The following is a 27,522-nucleotide window of genomic DNA, read 5'->3' as shown; positions in this document are numbered from 1 at the left end:
TTCCTTTTAGAGGAGAATGGTATTTGGAAACCAAGATCTGGACGCTCGTTGTGTCATTGCTACTAGGATGTCACTCTAGCCTTCTCAGTGGACAGAGTTAGAAGATAAATTCGCACGCGCGCACACACACACACAGAGTTGCAATTCTAATCCAACACCACAAGGTTCATTTTAACCTTCAGCCTTTCCATTTTTGCAATTCCATTGTCTGATAATGAGAAACCTCACTCCATTATACATACTTGTTTGCTTATTCCAATCTCTTGACCCTGCTGTCCTCTTTCTCAATATATTGGGGGGTGGGAAGCATCCAGAAGTAGAGCAATGTTCTGTTTTTTCACTTGGGTGGTAGTGGTATGTGGAGGTTTGTTTCATAATTATTTATTAAACATACATGTTTAGTCATTTGAATATATGTTACAGTTTTGAAATATAAGAAAAATCATTTAAGTGATTCAGCACATTAATGATTACAAGAGAACAATTATATAATCATCTCAATAGAGTATACTCACTAAACCCTGTGTGCTAATCCCACAGTGAAGGTACAGCTGTAGGACAAGGGTATCTGGCTAAGGGCACCAATAAGAGAGATGGAGCATCTGGAATCCAAACAATTTGTCCTAAATAAGAAAGGATCTAGATTCTGGGAGAAATTTGGAGGTGGCAACTACTGCTCTGAAAAAAGCAAATCATTCAGTTCTTAAATCAGAACTTTTTCTAATAAAGCTATCACTTCTTTACGAGAAAATTAAAATCTTACTTTTTCATCAAAGCCTTCTCTTCTGGCTTGTTCAGCCAAATCTCTGCTTTTCCTACTGAGAATATAAAATAAAAATCAGAGGTATATGACAGTAAAAAGGAAAATGACAGTATAAAATATAACCAGATCTGTATTAAGGATCTGACTTAATTTCTGTTCTTTCTAATAACACTAATTAATTGGAAAATGTGGTCATTAATAGGTTCTCTATATCATATCTCTAGCTATAAAAACATGTTTCTATTATGTCCCACTGCCAAATTTTGACACTAAAATTATGCAATAAATGTAAATACATTCTTAAATATTTAAAGAATTTTTTACTTTGATAGCTAAAAGCATGCACTTAATGTAGACTAAAATCATTTCCTACTTTTTTAGAGGGACTTTACTGTCCTGTGCAGCTTTGTGTTAAACCTTTTTCTGAGTGGCATGGCATGCCTTATATTAATTTTAAATTAGCTTAGAGTTTCATGACACTCTCAGAAATTATGAGGTGCTACTGAATGTTTTGACAGTTTATTTAGAATCAGCACATTGAATGGTGGTTATTTTGCAATCAAAACCTTACTCTCAAAAAAAAAAAAAACCTTACTCTCACTGTAAGTTTCTAATATAATACAGAGCTTTAAAATGGTAAGTTAAAAATTGAAGAAAATTCATCTTACCTTTTCTTGTCTTCATCTGTTTCTGGTTTCTTTAGTTTGAGTTTTTCGAGAGCATTGTGGTAACTCTGAGCATAATTTAAAAGTTCATAAAAATAATATTCTGTATTGTTAATTTTTGATCAAGGTAAAGGAAATAGGGAATGCTTGACTTTAGGGACTGCTGCCCTAAAGAAATGTAGAGGCAAATACTATGATTATCTTTTTTCACCTTGTCACTACTTATGGTTTCTGCCTGCTGGTGAAAAAGCTGGAGGGCATCACACTTGAACTTGGAAAAAAAAATCTTTAAAAAATATTATTAACATTTATTGCATTAATGATATTAACACTTTAATGCACATAACCAACATCATAATCAAGAGATAAAAGATGAAAAAACCCACAGTTAAGTTCATTGGGGGACATATTAATAGTTTACTTTTACAGATAAGTTCTTGGACAGAGTTCTTAAGCCCCACTAACCTCACAGCTTATAGGACCTTTTCTGTGTGAAATGCTATGGTTAGAGCTGTGGGTATGCAGAGATGGGCAAGATGGTACACACATGACTCCGCTACAGTTCACAGTGAGGTCGGTATTGAGAGGACAAGGAAGATTGCTCTCACAGGGAGAACAGAATGTCAGCGAAGAGAGCAGAGGGAATATTACTGGGGAGTCAGGGAATGACATGAGCAGAGGCCCAGAGGAGACAATGAGAGCAAGCATGGTGAACAGCACTGTGCTCAAAACAGCTGGGGCATACAGTGCTGTGAATGGAGGCATAGAAGGTAAAAATCGTGTAGTTAGTTCAATGATAGTGAATAAAGATAGGTTGAGACTGTGAGATTAGAAAAGGCCCTTGAATGTTTGAATAAAGAATTTGGACTTATTTTGACAAGCCCAGGGAAACTTTGAAGAATTTTGAGCAGAGAAGTGATATGATCAAAACTGGGCTGGCACAGGAAGGAGGCTAGAACAGTTAAGAAGATGTTACCATACAGAAGTCCGGGTGAAAAGTACTGAGTACCTAACGTAGTGGTGGCAGTTAGAATTCAAAGTGTCTTTGAGTTCCACAAATGTGAGCAAAAACTACAGGGGTGAACTTTACACACAAGCCTTGGCAACAGACCATTATAAGGGACAAAGGAAATGTTCAAGGGTTTTGAGCCAGGGGTGACTGAGGAGAGTGTTGCCACTACAGAAAGTGAGTAAGGTAAGGCAAAAGGAGTTCTGAGTTCAGATTGTTCATAGGAATTTACCAGCATCTAAATTGAAAACTTTGGGAGGGAAGAGAGTAAGTGCTTTGCATTTAGTGCTCAGTAGCTTTTTGATACATTGAACTCTGAAATAATTTTGGTCACATTTTTGAAGCCAGAGAACATTTCTCCTGGTACTGAAATAATACAAATACAAGTAACCGTGGACCAAAACAAAAAAACCCAAATGTCCTCCCTGCACTACCACTTGGGGTTTAGGTGTTATTCAAACTACAAAAGTATAAACTGAACAAGATTGGTCTTAGAATTCTGATTAGAAGAATTTGACATACCTTTTTAATCATTTTACCAAGTTCAAAATCTGGCCTTCTGCCTATTGAATAGTCAGCTTTCACTTCAGAATAGGTATCATTAATTATTGCCAAGAACATGTTCTGGGGAGAAATATTCAAATGAAGTATTTCAATAAAAATTTAGTTTAAATGTTGTTAATGACTTTGACAAGTGCTGGGATTTGTAAAATTAGATTTAAATTTTAAAAGTAACTCATGTGCTCAATAAGAGATATGGCTATGCAGACTATATATAATATAGTAGAGTGGGAAATGTGTAGTGTGTGGATATGGGCAAGTATGTTTATGGTAAATGGGAAAAGCAGAATGTAAAATAGTGCATATACATTGGTTAATTATATATATATATAAATTTATTAATGTTACATATCAGAAGAAAACTTAGAATAATATATGTTCATAAGGGTATTTCTTTTTTTTCTTTAAAATTCTATAGAGCTGCTTAAATGCACAATTTTACTAGGGCTCTTACAAATATTAATGTCCAGATAACACAAACAGAACTGTGGAGAGGGTATTCTTACTCCCAGCCCACCTCTCCACCTTTCACTGTGGCTCAGATCTGTCACTGTGAGGACTGTTGCCCACAATCAGGGGATAACTGCTGTGTGTGACAAAAAAATGTTTTCATGGAGGACAGTAGCAGTGCCTTGAGTAGAAAGGCAAGGTTCCTTGATTAGGAAGGCCAAATAGATTTGTCCTGAGCACATGTGAGAGACCCGTCCTGGGGACTCCTAAAAATTACAAGGGTGTGAGCTTTCATCCATAAGGGCCAAAAGCTGTTGCAATATGGGCAGAATATGAATGGCCTAATTCATACCTACTGGTATGAAATGTCCCAGGCTGGAGAGACCTGGAACTTTCAAGTTATACGTGTAAAAGATTTAGTACACTCTTGGCACACAATAACTACCAAGATGGTAACTATTGTGATCACATTCTCCATTGGACAGCTTGAAAACATTTGGACCCCCTGGATTACTAGGAATCTACGCCATTCTTAATAAATGTAAAGTGTTCTGACAGCTAAGCAGTGATACTATAATTTCTTCTAAATTGGTAATTATATTTTTTATTCTGAAAAATGTAAGCAAAAAAGGGGAACATATATGGTCATTCTTACCAGCAGGACAAAGAACACGGAAAAGATGAAAGTAATGAAGTAAATGGGTCCCAAGGTACGACTGGCTTGCTGAATACCAGCAAAATTAAAATCTCCAAGAACAATACGAAATTGTGTGAATCTTTTATGGGAAAAAAGAAAACCATTAGAAAATACTATATCTCTTCATACATACATGACAACAGATGGGGGTTACTAATGTGCCTAGGAAAGTACCTAGCTGCATATGGCATATGTTCTCTGGCTTTAGTTTTGTTAGCACAGAGTTCTATAAAAGTGGATGTAGAATTTTCCCCTAAAGAAAGCCAAGACTTAATAGCTGAACAGATAGTTTAGGAAATGATGGGCTTCAATTTATTCAATCAATATGAACCCAATGTTCACCTCCAAGATTTGAACCTTGAGATGCCTGCTTACCAGCTTGTCTTGACAGTGGCCTCCTTAGCCATTCCTGTGCCCTTATAAAACTTAGAATACTTTGACCTTTTCCAATAAATGATTTTCAACTTGTACATAGACCCAAGAGCCCTACAATTTCTAATATCAATGGTATGCTTAATTTTTGCATCTCTTCTGCTGAAATAAAAATGGCAACAATTTGTCACTTGCTAAGTCTCAAACAAGTGCTGGTAGTGATCCTCAAACATGATCCCGAGGTTTATTTTATTTTCTCCAGTAAGTATAAAAGCTTGGCTTTGAAGTGAAATAGCATTGAAAATACTATAAATCCTCATTTTATTAACTTTAAAGATAGAAAAATTAAGAAATTGAGGCTTTGAATGAGCATAGTATTAGCAGAGGTAGAATTAGGATTTCATAACCTGAAGTTTTATTTTGTTTTCTCATTAGTTTGCAGTGGTATTGCCATACACACCGTGGATATATTATAAATTATATATATATATGATATATATATATATATGAGTTCTTTATTTTAAGGGGAGATCTGGGAAGGAGTTTTTAATAGTATGTAGACACTTTGCATGATTGGTCAAAGGGCAGAATGTTTCTTGTTCCTTGTTGCTTTTGCCAATCACATGAAGGGAGCATAGGACTATGTACAATGAAGGAAGAAAATGTATTCAAAGAAATCAGCTATTTGGAGTCCTAGGACTCAGACTTTTCTGGAATTTCATCCTCAGTACCTGAGACCTGACTAAATCATACATACAGTGTTTATCCAGCTTCTAATACTGGATTCTAATGCTCTTCTACACAAGATAGAAGGAAAAATGCTGAATTAGGAGACCAAAGTTTCTCAGTAAATCAAAAAAATTTTTGTTCCTCTCTGGCATAGGAGAATATGAGGTTCTGTTTTAGTGTTTTTAACTTAATTTTTTATCCTTAAGTTGCGTTTATATAAGTTCAAGTCAGCATTTCTCCTCTCCAGAAAGTGTCCACATACCTCTGCTCTGTAAATAGTGTGAATAACGAAAACCTAAGCAATTTCTGAATGGTTATAATCACATAGGAACTGGAGACTTACAAATGCCTTTCCCCTCCCCCTCCCCAAGCTAAAAGGAACACCATGACTCTTCAGGATACGGATTATACTGAATGAAAACACTGTTTTTTAACTTCTTGATACCTCTGTTAACTTTCTGCAGTTCTCTCTTGTTGAATTAAAATAGCTTACAGACGGTTTCATAATAATGTACCATTTATGCTTAATCTGACTTCCCAGTCTCTCACTTGCAGGCATGACTGGGTGGTAGGTATTCCTAAGCCTTCTCCAAATATTGCCTCTATTCCACTGTGTCGTCTTCTGTAATTCAGGTTAAACATATATTAGGCCTTCTCATTCTACCCTTTCTGTCATTTTCTGAACATTTTGCCTCTCTGTGCCACTTTAAAATTTTTTCTCACCTATTTTTCATTTTACTCATTCTCTCTTCATCTATGTCTCATTTGCTATCAAACCTGTCAACTGGGCTTTTAATCTCAGTTGCTTTAATTTTCAGTTCTAGAATTCTGTTTGATACTTTTTCAAGTATGTCACTTTTTACACTATCCTGTTCTCTCTCTAAAGATATTTTCTGACTTGTGTTTTATTTCTCTAAATATAGTATTTATTGATTATTCCAATATTTGAAGTCTTTGAGTCTGTTTCTGTTGTCTGTTGTATCTGCTGGTTCTTGCTTATGAATTTTTCCTCCTTATGTACCAAGTTATCTTTGACCATGAGCAGTAAATTATACTTGAAGGAAGGGCTTAGGATGAAATATATTTCTCCAGAGAGGTATTTTTGTGTGTGGGTCTGCAGGTGCATATGGGCATTCCAGCCTGGGACCATCTTAATCCAAATTCAAGACATGAGGTTCTCTGGATACCTAGGTGACTAAACCCAGACTTCAAGTCAAGTCACGGAGGGATTTACTTTTAACTTGAGGCTGTAGCACTTCAGGCTCCCTGCTTTATGTGTGGAGACATAGACACTCCTCCTCTCCCCCAACCCCACTCCCCAGCACACACACACAGGCCTTGGGTTTGTCTTCTGTCTTCTCCTTGAGAGGTAACTAGAAACACAATTTCTCAACTGTTTCTTCTGGATCAACAAAAATGCCTTCATGGTGGAGGTTTTGGGGAAGATGGATTAAGAAGCACTAGGAATCTGTCTCACCACCTAGACAACAATCACTGTGGCATAATCTTTCTGATGAAACTATTTTGGAACTCTGGAGTCTGTTGAAGGCTTACAACTTCCAGGAAAGGATTGGGCAGTTTGGGTCAATTTAAACTTTTAGTTTGGCAGCAGCTACCCATCTCCTACCCCCCAGCCCATGGCAGGTAGCCCTGCATGTATTTCTAGAGCAGCTTGTACACAGCTTGTGGGAGCCAGGGTGGACAAGAAGGACCCTGTTGTCCAGACACCAGGGTCTGTGTTCTGATTGCTGATTGCTGCTTCTGATCACAGAGGCAGGCATCTCCCTGCATTGTTGCAAGCCCCTCCCTCTCCAGCTGAAGCAATGTCCTTGGGATTGAGAGGCCCAATGCTCTTCCCTCCTTCATTTTTCTCTTTTTCCCCTTTGGGAGCCAGATATTAAAGACTAGGACATTCATGGGGCTTCCCTGGTGGCGTAGTGGTTAAGAATCCGCCTGCCAATGCAGGGGACACGGGTTTGTGCCCTGGTCCAGGAAGATCCCACATGCCACGGAGCAACTAAGCCCGTGCACCACAACTACTGAGCCTGCACTCTGGAGCCTGTGAGCCACAACTACTGAAGCCCGCATGCCTAGAGCCCGTACTCCACAAGAGAAGCCACCACAATGAGAAGCCCATGCACCACAAGGAAGAGTAGCCCCCGCTCACCGCAACTAGAGAGAGCCCATGCGCAGCAACAAAGAACCAACACAGCCAAAAAAAAAAAAAAAAAAAGACTAGGACATTAAAAAAAAAAAAACAACTGCATATATGAGGAAATTAGACAGTCACCATGCATGCCCAAGGAATGGCACAGGCTCAGAAAAGACCTGAGAAGACCTTAAGTTTACACCTCAGGCTGATCCTCAAAGAACTAAAAGAAGACATGAAGTAAGTCAAGAAAACTATGTATGAACAAAATGGAAAAGCAATAAAAAGATAGAAAACCTAAAAAGAAACCAAAAAAATTCTAGAGCTGCAAAGTACAATAACTGAAATGAAAATTCATTAGAGAGATTCAAAGGTAGATTTGAATAGGCGGAAGAAAAAAAATCAGTGAACTTGAAGATAGGGCAATTGAAATTATTGAGTCTGAGGAGCAGAAAGAAAAACGTTTCAAGAAAAGTGAACAGAGCCTAAGGGACCTGTGGGATACCATCAAGTGAACCAACATATGCATAAGCACATGAAAAGATGCTCAAGATTGCTAATCAGTAGGGAGATGCAAATCAAAAACACAATGAGATATCACCTCACATCCATTAGGATGGCTACTATCAAAAAAAAACCCAGAAAATAACAATTTTTGACACGGATGTGGAGAAATTGAAACATGCACCGTTAGTGGAAAGGTAAAATGGAATAGCCACTGTGGAAAACAGTATAGCAGTTCCTCAAAAATTCAAAATGCAATTACCATATGATCCTGCAATTCTACTTCTGGGTATGTACCCAAAAGAATTCAAAGTAGGATCTCAAAGAGATTTGTACACCATGTTCTCATAGCATTATTCATAATAGCTAAAACGTGGAAGCAACCCAAGTGTCATTGAGAGATTAATGGATAAACAAAATGTGGTATGTACATACAATGGAATATTATTCAGCTTCAAAAAGGAAATTCTGACATATCCTACAACATTGTTGAATCTTGAAGACATTATGCTAAGTGGAATAAATCAGTCACAAAAGGACAAATACTGTATGATTCCACTATGTATCTTGAGTAATCAAAATCATAGAGACAAAAAGTAGGATGATGGTTGCCAGGGACAGGGGTAGGGAGGGAAATGGAGAGTTCCTGTTTAATGAGTATAGAGTTTCAGTTTTGCAAGATAAAAAGATTTCTGGAGATGAATGATGGTGATGATTAAACAATATGAATGTACTTCACTGTACAGTTAGAAACGGTTAAAAAAAAGACATGGTTAAGATGGTAAATTTTATGTTTTATACACAATTTAAAATTTTTATCAGTTTTAAAAAAAAAGCCTTCAGGGCAGAAGTAGCTTCGGATGCTGAGTGTACTTTTCCGGGTTCTTGCTTTCTGATTTTGGCCACTCAATTTTTTGTTAGTTCTTAAATGTTTCCTATATTTCATCCAGCTTTTTAAATTGTGAAGAGGTTGATTTGAATAACCTAGCACATCATTACCAAAAGCAGAAGCCCCCTCATTAATCCATTTCAAAATTTTCTATCTGTTTACTTTGTGCCTTATACTTTCTTTCCTCCCATTATACAAAGTAACACAAATTTCCAAGGTTCTGTAAACTACTACATTTATATTTAATGTCCAATACTACTTAGTTTTATTATTAACACTTGAATTAAGATCCTAGGAAAGGACCAAGAAGTTGTTGGAACTGCAAACATTATTCACTCTCGATAAGGTAATCAGACTTCAAATTATAGGTCATTTGAAGTTGGAAAGGACCTTTGGGAGTGATTTAGTCCAGCCCCTTCATTTACAGATAAAGAAATTAAGGTCTAGAAAAGTTAAATAGCTAGTGGCAGAACTGGAAAGTAGAATTATATCCTCTTGGTTGCTAGTCCACTCTTTCCACTACTAATTTAGTAAAGGGTTATTCAGAAAAATATTATTAAATTCCATGCAATTAATTGGTACTTAGATAATACAGTATTTACGTGTGGATGATGAAAAGAGGGCAACCTAAGAAATTTTTCAGACCAGAATTTACCCCAAATTGAGTAAAAGGGCCATGGACAAGTTTGAGGAATTCTTAACTAAAGGGAAAGTTATTGCAGTTTTTCTCAGAGCCATATGTTACCATGCACTACGAATTTCCAAGAGTGAGGCAAAGTGAAGCCATTTCCCCCAGACGGTCTTTCTTGGTCTAGATTGCACAGGACACATTTTGAGAACTGATATTTTAGACTATCATAATTTTTTTACACAGACAGAACTTGTTTTACCTACTCAAAAACGAAAGTAAATTTATTAAAATTATTCACTTTTAAAGACAATATTTTTCTAGGGATTCTACCTAATCAGTTCTATAAGTTAGTTATCTGCTGATTGTTTTACGTGTATAAAGCTATTTTTAAAATTCAGCTTTGCCAGATCAGCAAAGGATAATCAGGTCAATATCAATAAAAGGATTCTAAAGGTAGAGCCCTCTAAAGAAAACACTTAAGATTTCTTTTGCCCAGAGAATAAATACTACAGAGACATGGAGCCAGTTTCTTTTATCTTAGATAAAATTTTCACTTCTATTGAAAAGTAAAAAAATATTTTTCTAGCTTGACCTGGTAACACTTGAAAAGTGGATAACACCATCCATTTGGATCTTTCAATGCCTAACTGTACTTTGAGTGTGACAGATATTTAGCCATCAGTGAAAATATCAAACCATTTTTTAATTTATTAAAGCTTATGTCAGTATTTATAGGCCTTTTCATGATTTTTTTGTTATAAACTGGATAAAACTGCATAAATTACATTTATGCTAAGAGCTTACATGGAATTTTGAAAAGTGGAAAAGTCGTCAACTTGTGATCCAAAAACAAGAAATCCTAACTGAGCGTAAGCAAAGAATATTATAAAAAACATGATGGCAAATCCTACTATGTCTTTGATACAGCGGGACAAGGTTGATGACAGCCGAGACATTGTCTTATTAAAGCTTATGAATTTGAATATCTGAAAAAGAACAAAGTTAATTGAAATAGGAGAATATTAAAAATTATAATGATTAGAGTAAATTAATTTCAGAAGAATCTGCTTGAAATTAAAAGAGATGCTTCATAAAAAAAAAAAGATGCTTCATGACAGTTGGGGTGTTTGAGGATTCGCTGGCCATCATTACAAAGCCAAACTACTTTAAAATTTACTGTATAAAAAAATTACTGTATAGGTAAGAATATCCTTTTGTTTTTTCATAACTTTGTAGTTTAAGTTCCCATTTTATTATCTAATAAAATATATCTAATCTGTTATATCTGATAAAATATAAATACCTTTATCCATGCAAAGAAGATGGTTATGGCAATTATATTGTTGTAATAAATGTGCCAGTGTGCAAGGAAATAGAAGTCTGAATATTTTTCAGTACTTTTTAACAGTTGTCCAAGCAAGAGAAAAGTTTGTATATTACAGTATGAGTTGAGGAAAACGGCCACAAAACACAACTAAATGGGAAAATAAGAAGGGTTAAATTAGAGATTACATCTAAATCTCCTGCAGCTTATGAATAAACACATGAAAAATTTCATCAAAATTCAACAAAAAGGGAGGGAGAGATAAGACAGGTTTTTACATAAATGAAAGTAGGCCTCAATTTATAGAAGTTTAAGGTAGCATAATTATCATAAAAGTAGCAAAATACTGACTGCCTGGCTGTCCTAATCTATGACTTTTTGTTTCTTTGAGTCATAAAACGCAAATGTATAAAATGATTATATAATTCTGACTAGACTGTAAGAGTTTCTGCTCCATATAACTACATGATACCTAAGAGTTTAATATTTTTCACTATGTAACACTCCAAGAAAAAATTTTTTACAGCTCCAAAAAAATAAACCCCTTTAGAGAGCTTCTTAACAACTCTTTTAGAAGAGGATTTTGGAACCAGATTATTTTAGGTATCAGAGTTTTCTAACTGTCATGAAAATTTTCCTTTGATTTCTCTTCCCTAAAATACTCAGTTAAACATTTAATGCTATACCCTATGTTAAGCATTATTGTGGTTACCAGAGAGGTAGATGGCACACTTTCTGACTCTGAGAAACTTTCAATTTGGTTTTGAGAAACAAATATATATATATATATATATATATATACACACACATACTGGATTGGCTATAACTAAGGGCCAATGAGAGTGAAAGATCAGGTTGTATAAGCCAGAATATTTGTTCATTGTTCCTAAGACCAAGCTCTTACGATTTGTTCCACCCTACCCACACCTCTATGTTTATTTTAGTATTTTCCAGTGATAACAACTGGCAGTCTTTGGAGTTTCTTCAAGGATTATTTCCCCAATCCTGGTGGCATCCTCTGTGCCTACAAGCTACGCTCTGGCTGCTCAAACCTTATCCCCCCTTCAGTATTCTGCCTAGGCTTGTCTTGCCTATTTAAAAATTCAGTGTAAAGAGGAAAGCAGATTTAGGCAACATACAAGAGTACATTTTAAAGGACCTTGCCCCAAAAGAATCATTATTTTCAATATGAGGCCCTGAGAGGAATACATTTTTTTGAGTGGGAGTAGGGAGACCTACTGTGCCCACTAAATCATAATACGTATGGAATCACTTATTCCTCTAGATTTATGCTAGTCCTGCCAAGGACCAAATCAGAGAGAAAAAAGTAGATTTCTCCCTTTTGGAGGCACACCATTAGTATGTATTATGACAGTTCATTTTATTATTGATACTTAAAGCTTTTAAAATAAGTCCTGGATGAGGGAGGTGCTTTTTAAACCTCTCTCACTGGTGGGTTCAGATGTGATTCCCTTCAACCATATCTGTGAATATATACTTACCACCAAAAGTAGTAATTCTAGCCAGTTCCAACTACTTTTGAAATAGGCAGATTTAAATTCTTTTATTTTTAGGACTTCTTGTGTTGTGAAGACAATAAGAAAAATACAAAATGTGATTTCACAGGAAGCAATAAAATAATCATAGTAGCTAACATATCTAAGGAGCTTCACAGAGTAAAACTGCCATGAAGTAAGTATTCCTCCAGTTGCAGGGAATTCTGCCACCAATCTGTAAAATGAGGTTTGTGAAAGTCACTGCATTTCAAGGATTTATATTTCAGTACCTAACGTGATTGATATTTCTAGTCAGTGATATTGTGTACTTTAATCACTTATTTTGTACAAAATATGTTTTCTCAGGGTTATGGGCTCAATTCATTACTATTTTTTTTAACATCTTTACTGGAGTGTAATTGCTTTACAATGTTGTGTTAGTTTCTGCTGTATAACAAAGTGAATCAGCTATACATATACATATATCCCCAATTCCCCTCGTTCTGGCGTCTCCCTCCCACCCTCCCTAAACCACCCCTCTAGGTGGTCACAAAGCACCGCTTTGAACTCCCTGTGCGATGCAGCTGCTTCCCACTAGCTATTTTACATTTGGTAGTGTATATATGTCCATGCCCCTCTCTCACTTCGTCCCAGCTTACCCTTCCCCCTCCCTGTGTCCTCAAGTCCATTCTCTACGTCTGCGTCCTTATTCCTGTCCTGACCCTAGGTTCTTCAGAACAATTTTTTTTTGTATCCATACAAATTGTGAAATTTTTTGTTCTAGTTCTGTGAAAATGCCAGTGGTAGTTTGATAGGGATTGCATTGAGTCTGTAGATTGCTTTGGGTAGTACAGTGATTTTCACAGTGTTGATTCTTCCAATCCAAGAACATGGTATATCTCTCCATCTATTTGTATCATCTTTAATTTCTTTCATCAGTGTCTTATAGTTTTCTGCATACAGGTCTTTTGTCTCCTTAGGTAGATTTATTCCTGGTATTTTATTCTTTTTGTTACAATGGTAAATGGGAGTGTTTCCTTAATTTCTCTTTCAGATTTTTCATCATTAGTGTATAGAAATGCAAGAGATTTCTGTGCATTAATTTTGTATCCTGCTACTTTACCAAATTCATTGATTAGCTCTAGTAGTTTTCTAGTACCATCTTTAGGATTCTCTATGTATAGTATCATGTCATCTACAAACAGTGACAGCTTTACTTCTTCTTTTCTGTTTTGGATTCCTTTTATTTGTTTTTTTTCTCTGAGTGCTATCGCTAAAACTTCCAAAACTATGTTGAATAATAGTGGTGAGAGTGGACAACCTTGTCTTCTTCCTGATCTTAGAGGAAATGGTTTCAGTTTTTCACCATTGAGGACAATGTTGGCTTTGGGTTTGTCATATATGGCCTTTATTATGTTGAGGAAAGTTCCCTCTATGCCTACTTTCTGGAGGGTTTTTATCGTAAATGGGTGTTGATTTCGTTGAAAGCTTTTTCTGCATCTATTGAGATGATCATATGGTTTTTCTCCTTCAATTTGTTAATACGGTGTATCACATTGATTGATTTGCATATATTGCAGAATCCTTGCATTCCTGGGATAAACTGCACTTGATCATGGTGTATGATCCTTTAATGTGCTGTTGGATTCTGTTTGCTAGTATTTTGTTGAGGAGTTTTGCATGTATGTTCATCAGTGATATTGTCCTGTAGTTTTCTTTCTTTGTGACATCTTTGTCTGGTTTTGGTATTAGGGTGATGGTGGCCTCGTAGAATGAGTTTGGGAGTCTTCCTCTCTCTGCTATATTTTGGAAGAGTGTGAGAAAGATAGGTGTTAGCTCTTCTCTATGTGTTTGATAGAATTCGCCTGTAAATCATTCTGGTCCTGGGCTTTTGTTTGTTGGAAGATTTTTAATCACAGTCTCAATTTCAGTGCTTGTGAATGGTCTGTTTATATTTCCTGTTTCTTCCTGGTTCAGTCTTGGAGGTTGTGCTTTTCTAAAATTTGTCCATTTCTTTCAGGTTATCCATTTTATTGGCATTTAGTTGCTTGTAGTAATCTCTCATGATCCTTTGTATTTCTGCAGTGTCAGTTGCTACTTCTTCTTTTTCATTTCTAATTCTGTTGATTTGAGTCTTCTCCCTTTTTTTCTTGATGAGTGTGTCTAATGGTTTATCAATTTTGTTTATCTTCTCAAAGAACCAACTTTTAGTTTTATTGATCTTTGCTATTGTTCCCTTCATTTCTTTTTCATTTATTTCTGATCTGATCTTTATGATTTCTTTCCTCTGCTAACTTTGGGGTTTTTTTTGTTGTTCTTCTTTCTCTAATTGCTTTAGGTGTAAGGTTAGGTTGTTTATTTGAGATGTTTCTTGTTTCTTGAGGTAGGATTGTATTGCTATAAACTTCCCTCTTAGAACTGCTTTTGCTGCATTCCATAGGTTTTGGGTTGTCGTATTTTCACTGTCATTTGTATCTAGGTATTTTTTAATTTCCTGTTTGATTTCTTCAGTGATCTCTTGGCTATTAAGTAGTGTATTGTTTATCCTCCATGTGTTTGTATTTCTTTCAGATTTTTTTCTGTAATTGATATCTACTCTCATAGCGTTGTGGTCCGAAAATATACTTGATATGCTTTCAATTTTCTTAAATTTACCAAGGCTTGATTTGTGCCCCAAATTCTCTATCCTAGAGAATGTTCCATGAGCACTTGAGAAGAAAGTGTATCCTGTTGTTTTTGGATGGAATGTTGTATAAATATCAATTAAGTCCGTCTTGTTTAATGTATCATTCAAAGCTTGTGCTTCCTTATTTATTTTCACTTTGGGTGATCTGTCCATTGGTGAAAGTGGGTTGTTAAAGTCCCCTACTATGATTGTGTTACTGTCAATTTCCCCTTTTATGGCTGTTATCATTTGCGTTATGTATTGACATGCTCCTATGTTGGGTGCATAAAGATTTACAATTATTACATCTTCTTCTTGGATTGATCCCTTGATCATTATGTAGTGTCCTTCTTTGTCTCTTGTAATAGTCTTTATTTTAAAGTCTATTTTGTCTGATATGAGAATTGCTACTTCAGCTTTCTTTTGATTTCCATTTTCATGGAATATCTTTTTCCCTCCCCTCACTTTCAGTCTGTATGTGTCTCTAGGTCTGATGTGGGTCTCTTGTAGACAGCATATATATGGGTCTTGTTTTTGTATCCATTCAGCCACTCTATTTCTTTTGGTGGAGCATTTAATCCGTTTACATTTAAGGTAGTTATCGATATGTATGTTCCTATTACCATTTTCTTAATTGTTTTGCTTTCTTACTGTAGGTCTTTTCCTTCTCTTGTGTTTCCTGCCTAGAGAAGTTCCTTTAGCATTTGTTGTAAAGCTGGTTTGGTGGTGCTGAATTCTCTTAGTTTTTGCTTGTCTGTAAAAGTTTTAATTTCTCTATTGAATCTGAATGAGATCCTTGCTGGGTAGAGTAATCTTGATTGTAGGTTTTTCCCTTTCATCACTTTAAATATGTCATGTCAGTCCCTTCTGGCTTGCAGAGTTTCTGCTGAAAGATCAGCTGTGAACCTTATGGGGATTCCCTAGTATGTTATTTTTCCCTTGCTGCTTTTAATATTTTTTCTTTGTATTTAATTTTTGATAGTTTGATTAATATGTGTCTTGGCGTGTTTCTCCTTGGATTTATCCTGTATGGGACTCTCTCCACTTCCTGGACCTGATTGACAATTTCCCTTCCCTTATTAGGAAAGTTTTCAACTATAATCTCTTCAAATATTTTCTCAGTTCCTTGTTTTTCTCTTCTTCTTCTGGGGCCCCTATAATTTGAATGTTGTTGCATTTAATGTTGTCCCAGAGGTCTTTGAGACTGTCCTCAATTCTTTTCATTCTTTTTTCTTTATTCTGCTCCGCAGTAGTTATTTCCACTATTTTATCTTCCAGGTCACTTATGCATTCTGCCTCATTCTGCTATTCATTCCTTCTGGAGAATTTTAAATTTCATTTATTGTGTTGTTCATCATTGTTTGTCTGCTCTTTAGTTCTTCTAGTTCCTTGTTAAACATTTCTTGTATGTTCTCCATTCTATTTCCAAGATTTTGGATCATCTTTTGTATCATTACTCTGAATTCTTTTTCAGGTAGACTGCCTATTTCCTCTTCCTTTGTTTGGTCTGGTGGGGTTTTGCCTTGCTCCTTCATATGCTGTGTGTTTCTCTGTCTTCTCATTTTGCTTAACTTACTGTGTTTGGGGTCTCCTTTTCGCAGGCTGCAAGTTCGTAGTTCCGTTGTTTTTGGTGTCTGCTCCCAGTGGCTAAGGTTATTTCAGTGTGTTGTATAGGCTTCCTGGTGGAGGGGACTGGTGTCTGTGTTCTGGTGGATTGCACGAGCCTGTGTCCCCTGCATCGGCAGGTGGACTCTCAACCACTGCGCCACCAGGGAAGCCCCATATGTTCTTTTAAGAGCACTCTTAAGTAACATCCTGATTGTGTGCGGTACAACTTTACTTTCAAACTGCGAGTTGAGGTGGATGGGATTTTTGCCTTCCCCAGATGGTTGAAGGTTATGATTTTTGTTTTTGGAAACCCCACCACCTCCTTATTTATATTATTATTTTTGCAAGAAAAGTATAAAGGGAGTTGGAGTGGAGGTGAGATTTGTGATCACGAAAGCCTTGGACGCCGTCCTCTCCGTCTTCTGCCTCTCTGTCTCTCTGATTAGTTCCTATCCAGCAGCAGATTGAAGCAGGAGATGATTCTTCTCAAGGTTTGTTCAGCAGCTTCACTTCTAGGTAAAGGCTTCATGAACCAAGTGACGTCAACAAATGAGGCTTCTCTCTCTCTCCTCTAACAATGAAAGTTGCTCTAATGGAATTCTGTTCTGCCAAAGGAAAATATTGCAAATCTACTTCTAGTCTTCACCCTTTCAAATTCATCTACCATGCTCTTTGGAAGTGCAAACTAGTCCATGTGAAAATATCACGTGGAGTTCCTCAGCACCCATCAGCATCAACCACTCAACTTGTGAGTGGATGAGCCTTCAGATGATCACAGACCCAGTCTTCAAGTCTCCCAGCTGAGACCTCAGGCACACAAAACTAGTTTCAACCTAGGTGCCAAAGAGCCCTAGCCCCCCACCTCCTGCCTGCGCCTCTGGGAGCCAGTGCCCTTGGCATGACGTCACTTCCTCCATTACTTCTTTTTTAATGCTCCACTTTTTTTTGGTACTCTGAAAATTCCCAGTGGTCAAAGACCAATGTAAATGAGAAAGAAAGATGTGATTTTTAGCTAGACATTCATTTTACTCTGTGTTTTGATTGCTCATTCATAACTGGGATACTAATTTATCCCTACAGGAGAAGAAGATGATGTTCAAGAACATGCTATACTGTTAGTTACTGTTATTAGTCAGGACTCCCCCCACAAAATACATAATTTCTTAATATTTCAGAGGAGGGAAATACACTCTCCCCCTTTAGCTTATCAGAGATACTTCTTGCTTCTAAATGTCAAGATAACATATTTTACTAAAGCAAATGTTTTCTGTTTAACTTTAGGCACTGGATGTTGGATACAAAGATCTATATGCAAATAGAAATATAAAAATTAATTCCAATACTAAATATAAAAAGATTTTGAGGCAGTTCACTGTATTTCTAGTGTTCTCCACAACTGCAGATAATTAAGAATTGACAGTAATTTAAGGAGCCAGCATCTCTATCACAATGCCATGATGTAATTATTCCTACCTAAAGATATTAGCAAATCTTATTGGTACTGGAATAAGGTGTGGCCCCAAAAGCAAAAAACCACCAAAACCAAGAACAAAACAACCAGTTAACAAATAGAAAACAGGAATTTGTTTTTACACCTTGTGTATAGTATGTGCGCAATGTTGGGTAAGTGAGTGAAGTGAAAGAAACTCAGTATTTTGATCTGAAGTGTAGACTAGTAAACAAAAAGCAAAAAATGATGAGTATTCAGTTTAGTTTGCCAGATATGTGTACAAAGGGAAAATAAGTGGATAAAGTCTTAGTGTAAGGAATATGCTCCCATACAACTACTGATTAGATATACTACCAGTTAAAAGTTTCAAAATCTGCTAAAGTTTCTAAGAAATAACATTTTAAAAGGTAACATAGATGGGACTTCCCTTGTGGTCCAGTGGGTAAGACTCTGTGCTCCCAATGCAGGGGGCCTGGGTTCGATCCCTGGTGGGAAAACTAGATCCCACATGCATGCTGCAACTAAGGAGTCTGCATGCCACAACTAAGACCCAGCAGAGACAAATAAATAAATAAATATGCAAAAAAATTAAAGGTAACATAGAATAAGCACAAAACCTAGAGACAGAAAGTATGGACTTAATCTAGTATTACAAGGAGTTCTTCATACGACTTTAAGCCAATTACCCCACTGTTTCTATTCTTACTTAGGACATAGAAGTGATTCGTATTCTTCACTTTATCCCTACCAGGACTATCGGGAAGGGTGGAAATGTTGGTAAGAAGTTGATTCCCTGAAAGAAAATACTATAACATAAAAGGTAAAATGTCCATTGGCTGCTGATGGTAATTCATTTGTTTTCATTTTTACAAATTTTAAAGGCCATGATTATGTTTCACCATCACTGTTGCACAGGGGAAAAATTTCCCTATCAGAGTAAATGCCAATTCCATATTCCAGAGTAAAAATATAAGACTCATGAGAAAAAAGTGGCTCACTGAGACTTAGTGGACACTATTGTTTGCCTGTCTAGCGTTCATTATCCCATTCCTCCTTTCTAACAGAACCCTAATTGTATCAGGCATTCACCCATTCTCAGATCCCTTTGCAGAAGCCAATTCAATCCCCAGGCAGATTCAATCACAGTAATCCTATTTGCTTTGACAGTGTTTGATTCTAGAACCCAGGCCTAAGCCAAATAGCATGGTCCAGGTTAGGCAGATTACCTAAGGTAATCAGACCTACAGAAATAATTTTTTCTCTTTGGTTGGTTCTCTGTCCTCCTCCTTGTGAGAGGGGATGTCTGTCATCTTTTTCTTGGGTCCAACAGGTTAGCCCAGGCACGTCCTTCTCATGCAATAGCAGAAGTGCAAGAGGGCAAGTTTTAATTTACAAACCCTTTTCAAGCTTCTGCTTGTATCATATCTGCTGACATTCCATTGACCAAAGAAAGTCACCTGGTTGAACCCAGTATCAAGTTCTGGGGCAGTGCACCCTGCCCTGGGTGACAGGTCACTGCAAATTTACATGGCAAAGATGTGAAGAATTGGGGCTATTTTTGCAAATCACCATCAGCTGTAATCATTTCTAGGATGCTGGCTACTGTTATATATTGTTTGAATTTTAAATTGTTCATTCTTGAGACGAAAATGAGTAACTTAATAAAGAAGCTTATTCTGAAAGGAAATCAACAGATTTGAATGATCTGATTTAAAGGAAGAAATCATTAGGACTAAATGTTAGATATGTCCAACTGCAGAATGGCAATAAATAAGACTACATACGCTTAAGCAATATAAAACTAACCTATTGTATGTAATTCTCCATGTTCTGGAACATATCCTGAAACAATGAATATGATGTTGCTCTTTCTTCTTTATCATTATTGGAAGAATTACATTATATTTATTTTGGAGCTTATGATTTTAATCTCAGTACAAACATGCACAAACTGGAAACCTTAATGAGGGCTCTGGGTGCCTTTTTTTTTTTTCTGGGTGCCTTTTAAATTCAGTATACTAATAAGAGGTTTTGAGTAACTCACCTGATGATGCAAAACAGATTTACATTAGCATTGTATAATGAAAAATCAATAAAAATAACTCTAGTGCTTCTTGTGATCCAGCTGTTCATTCGAAGATTAATGAACTTGTCTAGGGTTTCAGATTTTGATTTTGATAAAGTGAAAATATATCCCCCATTTCGGTAAACACCAGTAAATCCCCAATGCCAAGGGGAGTTGATAATAGGAGCAGAGTACTTCCATCTGTTAGGTATAAAAAGAATAGTGGAGAGATGAGAAAGCCTGACGGAGAAGTATCTAAGAATTTAAGTTAACCTTTGGTTGAAAGTAGTAGTTAAAAAAAAAGTACTAAGTTCATAAGTATTATAGTAATTTTGAAGTAAGATGGTGAGTTAAGGATTAAGCTAAAAGGATTAAGATTGAATATGGTTTCATTGTTTAGTGCTTATTGTGGGCAACATACTGGACTACATACTATGAGAAAAAAAATTTTTTTAATCCATCTGTTGCTTCAGGGAACTTGAAATCTAGAAAATAATGACGGATTTTTTCTTTAACATGTTGTCTCTGTTATCTGACGAGATCTCTAGTCTTTGAGTAGGACAAAAATATCCAGGGTTTTGATTCAGAAATATCTGTCTCAGTATGGGGAAAAGGATGCTTCACAGTCTGTGTTTTAACGATCATATACCATTTATAAATGCCCAATAAATAAAAACTTTGTTACAATGTCTATATTGTTATATAGGTATCTTATTTTAATGAAAGTACACAAAGTAAAATCTGTATAACTAAATTTTGTTTCCATTCTTTCTACTTTTAACTTAGTTATGCAATATCAAAAAGTAAATCTTTGATTCTTCATTTTAGTCCCTATTCAGTCTCCTAAAACAGATCTGAACAATTATCCAAAGATGCTCTGCTTAAACTTGTTTTTCTGTTAGTAACACCATGTTTGTTTTCAGCAGAGAAGAGAAAAGTGACAACACTAAGATAAAATACTCATTTTTAATGAAAATTCCATAGTTGTATGTTTGAGCATTTTCCATATGATTGTTAAACTGAAACAAGAACATTTATTACACCAACCCTCTCCTACTTCCAATTTTTTATACTGGTTTTAATTAATGAACGTTACATTTTAGAAAGAAAAACAAGCACAAATTGATTCTTATTTTGTTTGTCAGGAAATGACACATATTAAAATTCTAAATCCATAATGTTAATTTTGGTATTTAAATTATTTGTAGTTGTTATGAAAATTTGGAATATTAGAATACTTAACAGATTAGTCTTGAGATCAAATTTAAATGTGTAATTAATAGTTGACTTATCTTGTAATTTTTCATGAAAGGGAAATAGTGTAGTACTGTTATAATAGTATAATATTTAAGAGAATGTGTCACCATACTTATGAATTTATTAGGTTTATAAGAATTATACAATCACTTTGTTGCCCTCAAGAACACCCAAAACTCATAGAAAGAAAAAATAAGTCAACAAAACCCACAAAGCAATGATCAATCCTAGGGGTAGAGAGGTAGTTGTTCAAGAAAGGAAATGTAATCACTGTTCATATTTATAAAGTAAACATCGACTAATGATTAACAAAAATTACAGTATAACTACAGGCTAAGAGGAACAGGAAGTGTGTATGTGGAGGGAGTGGCATAAGAGGGATATATGACAGACACTTTCCATGACAGAGACAATAGATATATAAAACTATAAAATCAAGTAATAGTATAAGCATATTATTCAGAAATAGGAAGTATATACAAGAAGAAACAACTAAAAGTGGCTGCTTCTGGAGTGGGAATTATGAGTAGGAAAGGGTGGACTTTGTAAATATTTCATCACTGATAAATATCAAATTTTAAAAAAGATATATTTTTTGCCTCTATGATTTTCATATGACCTTAAAAGCAATGATACCAGCAGCTTCTGTGTTAAGGGGAGGTAGTGTCAGTGGCTTTGGGCTTTTACATTTTCAATATAAAGTGTAGACGTGAGTCTATACTAGCATTAGCCTCAGCCACTTTGGAGAATAAAGGCCATAAGATCTTTGGCGGGTATCATCAGATGCAGTGTCTGTAAAATATAACTGCCCCTTTCCAACATTGGCAACAATAGAAGATATCACTGAAGTAAGCCAGAGTAAGAAAGCAACAGAGTACGCCAAAGACACTCCCTAGGGATCCCAAGAAGCATTTGGAATGTGTTTGAGGGCATCTTGCCAGAGCCAGAAAAGCTGATTGAGTTTTGTAAAAGCAAAAATGGGCGCTTTGCCCTGTGCCCAATATGACTTAGCACTTCATTTACCACAGTTGGAAAAAAAACACTTCACATCCTTTGGTAAACAAAAAAAATAACAGGTTGTGGACTTCCCTGGTGGTGCAGTAGTTGAGAGTCTGCCTGCCGATGTAGGGGACACAGGTTTGTGCCCCGGTCCGGGAAGATCCCACATGCCGCGGAGCGGCTGGGCCCGTGACCCATGGCCACTGAGCCTGCGCGTCCCGAGCCTGTGCTCCGCAACGGGAGAGGCCACAACAGTGAGAGGCCCGCGTACCGCAAAAAAAAAAAACAAAAAAAAAAACCAGGTTTACTCTTCCTTTTCTAAACATTGCATCTCGGAGTCTTCCTTTGATACTATTACTGAAACAGTCTCCTTACCTGCCAGGCCCCTGTTGGTATTATTTGGAAAATAAATATGTTTTCACAATTGTTTGAAGATACAATGGTAACTGCTAGAAAAAGTTACATGTAATTTTATACTACTTACTCAGTATCATATTTAAGGCCAAAATCAGACAGATCTTCATTTTCAGACGTGTATTTGTCATAACATTCATTCATCAAGGACTGAAAGGATGAATGGACCTTGCACGTGTTGTTGCGGACTTTTAGTTGACGGACTCTGGGGACTCCTAAGAGTATGTTCTCATAGTAGATGCGACTGCTGTTCTTTAAGTCATACAAATTCTTGTTATTGTACCATGAGTCCCAGTACAGGCCTTCCAAAAGGGGTCCTTCCATAAACTTCATATAGAAAAATAAATGTTATGGGAATAATATTTCATGTCAAGTGTATAACAGAATCTACATTCATAATGTTATCCATAAGAATATAAAAATCAGTGATTTTAGCCAAGCCACCATTAATAATGGTAATGGTAAATGATGATGTTGATGATGATAACGAAAATGGTTAACATTTCCTGAGTACTTACTGTGTACTGCTCTAAGCACTTTACGGGTATTAACTCATTTAGTTCCATAACCCTCCTTCTCCGAGGGGTATACTGAAAACTCTCCCACAATACATGAATATCAGGACTGGTCATAGCCACAACTCATGACTTCACCTCAAAGTTATCTGTGTCCCCTCTTTCCTCTCCAACTCTGGCGGTGGTGACTGCTTCTGTCTCTGTCACTATGTGCTCCTTCTAAGAGATCCTAAGCCTAGGGTTCATTTTTTTCTTTCCTGCCTTTGTCTTATTTGCCATTGGCCACGTACATACCTCAAGACAGCACAGTAAAAAAGAAGCAGTCGGGCTCCACTTCTTGTCTCAGGGAAAATTTCCTATCATTCTTTCATATTTCACTTGGCCTAAACCAATGACTTCTAATCATTTGCCTTATCTCACACTTCTCTCACTCTCAGGAAATGACATTGTCTCCTTGATAAGTTTCAAATTCCTAGCATGGCATTCATGATTAGACCTCTGTTCAATTCATAGTTTGGTCTTTTCCACCTCATCTCCTATATGCCTATAATGCCAAACATAGCTCCACATGATGAATTACTTATAGTACATATCGTTTTTTCTTCCTAGGATGGTCTTCTGTTACTCATCCTTTAAAACTCAGGGCTTCCCTGGTGGCGCAATGGTTGAGAGTCTGCCTGCCGATGCAGGGGACACGGGTTCGTGCCCCGGTCCGGGAAGACCCTACATGCCGCGGAGCGGCTGGGCCCGTGAGCCATGGCCGCTGAGCCTGCGCGTCCGGAGCCTGTGCTCCGCAACTAAAAAAAAAAAAAAAAAAAAAAAAAAAAAAAAAAACAACTCAACTGAATTGTGATCACCTCTGGAAAGCCTTCCCTACCTCTTCCTTGTATGTCCCAATGTTTGTGACATGGGATACCTGAAACTGCTGTTCCCTTAATTGTTCTTTCCTCATAATGTGAACATCTTGCTAAGTTAAGTGTAACAGAAAAAACAAGTCTGTTCTAATGCTAAAGGAATGATACTCTTATGCAATTAAAAACACTATAAAATTATATTTTGTAAATGTACTCTTTATTATATACTGTACATTACTGTAACACACACACAAGAGTATAGGCCTGTATACCAAAATCACATATATTTTAATTTATGGGCAATTTAAGGAATTTTTTTTTTTTTTTTTTTTTTTTTTGCGGTACGCGGCCTCTCACTGTTGTAGCCTCTCCCGTTGTGGCGCACAGGCTCTGGATGCACAGGCTCAGCGGCCATGGCTCACGGGCCTAGCCGCTCCACGGCGTGTGGGAACTTCCTGGACCGGGGCACGAACCTGTGTCCCCTACATCGGCAGGCGTACTCTCAACCACTGAGCCACCAGGGAAGCCCAATTTAAGGAATTTTTAACGGTAATTTTCACTGTATACAATTTTAGACTGACTTTGGATCGTAACTCCCGCATAAATCTATTTCCCAAATGCAATAATGTTAAAAAGACAAATATCACTGTTTTAAAGTTATAAGAACTCTATCACACTGAGAACACAGGTTCGAAATAAACACTTAGTGGTTGATTGATTCTAATAGTTTAAAGAAATGACATTTTTATTCATTCCTTCAATAAATATGTATCAAGTGCCTACTATGTGTGCCAAGGGCTTGTTTATGCAATGCCTAAAGCTACTTCATCCACAGTCACATGACATCTTACCTTCCAAAAGTCAGTTATGCTGCGAATAGACTTAAAGTTGATTCTTTCTTCACCATGCACAGACGTGTCCAAAAATAGAGATGACATAACTTTGTTTAAGTAATACATATGTGGGTTTACCATCCCAAAAGTCACTAAGGAGAAGAATTTTTTGTTTAAAAATTTACATTTAAAAACACAATTTTTATCAGGATTAAAAATGTACTTGTAATTTGTTCTCAATTTTGTTTTGAAAATTCAATTTTATTTTTCTAATTATAAGAGCAATAATAAAAAAAACGAAAATAGAAATATACAAAACAGGAAGAAGTTTCCTGTAATTCCACTGCTAGAATTAGGTTTGGCATATATTCTTCAGATTTTTCTAAATGCATACACACTCACAGAGAAAATAACTTTATTTTTATAAAACTGAGATCACATTATACATACTATTCTGCAAGATGGGTTTTTTTTCCCAATATTGAGAGTAGGCAACATAATATAGTGAGTAGTTTAGGCTATGAACTTTAAAATCAAACAGATAATGGTTTGAGTACCACCATAGGGATAATATCTCCTACCTCATAGTTTTGTTATGAGAAGTAAGTGAGATAATTCATGTGGAACATTTAAAACTATGTTTTGGCACATGATAAGATTGAGAAGAACATTAACTAGTATTCTTTCTCACTCTTCCTAAGGGTGGGTGGGTGCATTTTAGAGCAGGGTATATACTACATATGTCTTTTTTTTTTTTTTTGCTAGAAGGCCTTTATTTTTAGAAATAATATATCTTCAACATCATTCCATGGGACACATGAGCCTATGCCGTTCTTTAACGTTGCATATTATTTCACTGTATATACCGAAAATTAAACAAATCCTGTTGGAGATTTGTTTCCAATTTTTCCTAGTTATGAAAAGGTGTTTTTTAAAAAAAATCCCTGAATAATGGGATTATGAGTAATCTTTAAATATTTTTCCACTCCCCAAATGGTTTGTAATAAGCAGTTAAAAAGCAATCTAAAATATCTTAATTTATAAGATTGGCTAAAGCTGTCTTTTTAATCCAGCTCTGACTCAAGCTCACCCCTACAATACCAATTAATTAGTTAACCGATATATAATTGCCACTATGTAGGCTGTACCAACATAAGTCCAGTCAGTGAGCTTGCATCTACTATATGTTGGGTGCTGTAAAGACAAAATGCTCTTTAATACTGATTAAGTCAATGATATTGACCCACAGATAGGAGGAATGTAGGTTGAGATGTTTTCTTGGTTCTCCCTAAAGATCTGCATTGATTCATATCTTCTGTGACTCAGAACTAGCATATTTTACTATTAACTCTGCAACAGGCCAGGGAAAAGAACAAAGCAGACATCAAGACTAACTTCTTAGGCCTCATTTGTAGTTTGACCTATGAAACTAGAGCAAAGCTAATGTATCTGTATCGCTCTAAAAGAAATCAAGAATTGGCAACTCAAGGGAATAACTATATTCAAGACAGAACTGCCAACAGAAAGGAATAATTAATTCAATCAGTGTTGACTATGAAAGCTTTTTATTACTTCTGTGACCTAAAGTTGTGCCCCTTAAGAACTGGAAATAATGTCAACCTAAATGAATTTAAGATGTTTAAAATGTGTCACTATTTTTTAAGAGGTTTCAGTAGTCTGAAAGCCTATGGTTTTATAAAATCCATATATTTTGTTTTTCATCTGCACATAACTTCTTAGTTCAAACAGTGTCTTCATCTACATCTGTGTACTTACATATACATAAGTTTATTAAAAAAATAAGGTAGAGTAAGGACTCCTGAAGTGTGGTTCTCATTTCTACTTCCCTTCTGTAATGCAGCTTATGTTTTGGAGTTCCTGTGAGATATAAAACAAAAATTTTCCTTAATTTATAATATATATAACTAATAGGGATGGAAAAACACAGGCGCTTTTAGCTGCTTACACTGTGTGAAGGAAAGCTCCAATGGCTTCTGGTTATGTTTTTACTCTCACTTTTATGAAGAAGGACTAATTACTAACATTGTCCCGTGGTGATAGTGGGCAATCATTTTATGACCGTATATAATGAATTTTATAACCCAGATGTTTCCTCACCAGTCTTGTTTTAAACTGAAAAAGCAAAATACAAAGCAAACAAAACCCCCTCCTCTGTCCCTAATCGTTTTCTCCTCCTGTTAACTCTGCTTCTTGGGATGGCTGGCTCCTGCTGGAGGGGGTAAAAGGACTCAGCCTGGGGTTCTGCCAAGGCCACTACTCCCTAGATCAACAAAGGCCTTCTAAGGCCGGCCTAGAGAAGGCCACTATACAGCATGTGGCAGCGCCCAGCTCCAGCTTCCGGCAAGGGGCGAGATGTTCCCTCAGGGCTTCACTTTTCCTGTGAAATGGGTCCACAGTCTCTCTCCGCTTCTCAAGGGGAGGCTGCGACGGCTAACCGTTCTGGAGGTCATCTCTCACGTGAATACACGTGGGGCTACAGACTTCCTTGCAGGATATTTGCAATTGCCCATTCTGCTCTGCCCCACCCACTCCCTAGAGGAACCCCTCACCGCCTAGGTGCCACCGGGACGCCTCAGCCATGGCAAACTTGGACGACAACGCC

At 36.5% G+C, this 27,522-nt stretch overlaps 1 protein-coding gene across 4 annotated transcripts in view; it reads right to left on the bottom strand.

Annotated features, from left to right (window-relative positions):
* Positions 1-27,500, bottom strand: part of PKD2L2 (polycystin 2 like 2, transient receptor potential cation channel) — a 38,128-nt gene extending 10,628 nt beyond the window's left edge. For 2 of the 4 annotated variants that reach the window (XM_024752274.1, XM_024752273.1), the window contains exons 1-12: positions 27,470-27,500; positions 26,676-26,777; positions 24,918-25,051; positions 22,768-23,024; positions 20,007-20,228; positions 12,246-12,474; positions 10,723-10,893; positions 10,224-10,405; positions 4,104-4,224; positions 2,960-3,061; positions 1,432-1,496; positions 764-818 (exon numbers count right to left, since the gene is read on the bottom strand). In XM_024752274.1, the coding sequence (XP_024608042.1) occupies positions 764-818; positions 1,432-1,496; positions 2,960-3,061; positions 4,104-4,224; positions 10,224-10,405; positions 10,723-10,893; positions 12,246-12,474; positions 20,007-20,228; positions 22,768-23,024; positions 24,918-25,051; positions 26,676-26,777; positions 27,470-27,500 (1,671 nt within the window). The remainder of the gene's footprint in view (positions 1-763; positions 819-1,431; positions 1,497-2,959; positions 3,062-4,103; positions 4,225-10,223; positions 10,406-10,722; positions 10,894-12,245; positions 12,475-20,006; positions 20,229-22,767; positions 23,025-24,917; positions 25,052-26,675; positions 26,778-27,469) is intronic. The other 2 variants (XM_024752276.1, XM_024752277.1) reach the window with 2 other exon arrangements.
* Between the last annotated feature and the right edge of the window lie 22 nt (positions 27,501-27,522).

This window comes from Neophocaena asiaeorientalis, unplaced genomic scaffold (assembly GCF_003031525.2).
Source record: "Neophocaena asiaeorientalis asiaeorientalis breed wild unplaced genomic scaffold, Neophocaena_asiaeorientalis_V1.1 scaffold204, whole genome shotgun sequence".
In the NCBI taxonomy this organism is placed as follows: domain Eukaryota; kingdom Metazoa; phylum Chordata; class Mammalia; order Artiodactyla; family Phocoenidae; genus Neophocaena; species Neophocaena asiaeorientalis.
Note: the sequence above shows the minus strand (reverse complement) of the source record. Positions and strands in the feature narration are given on the sequence as shown.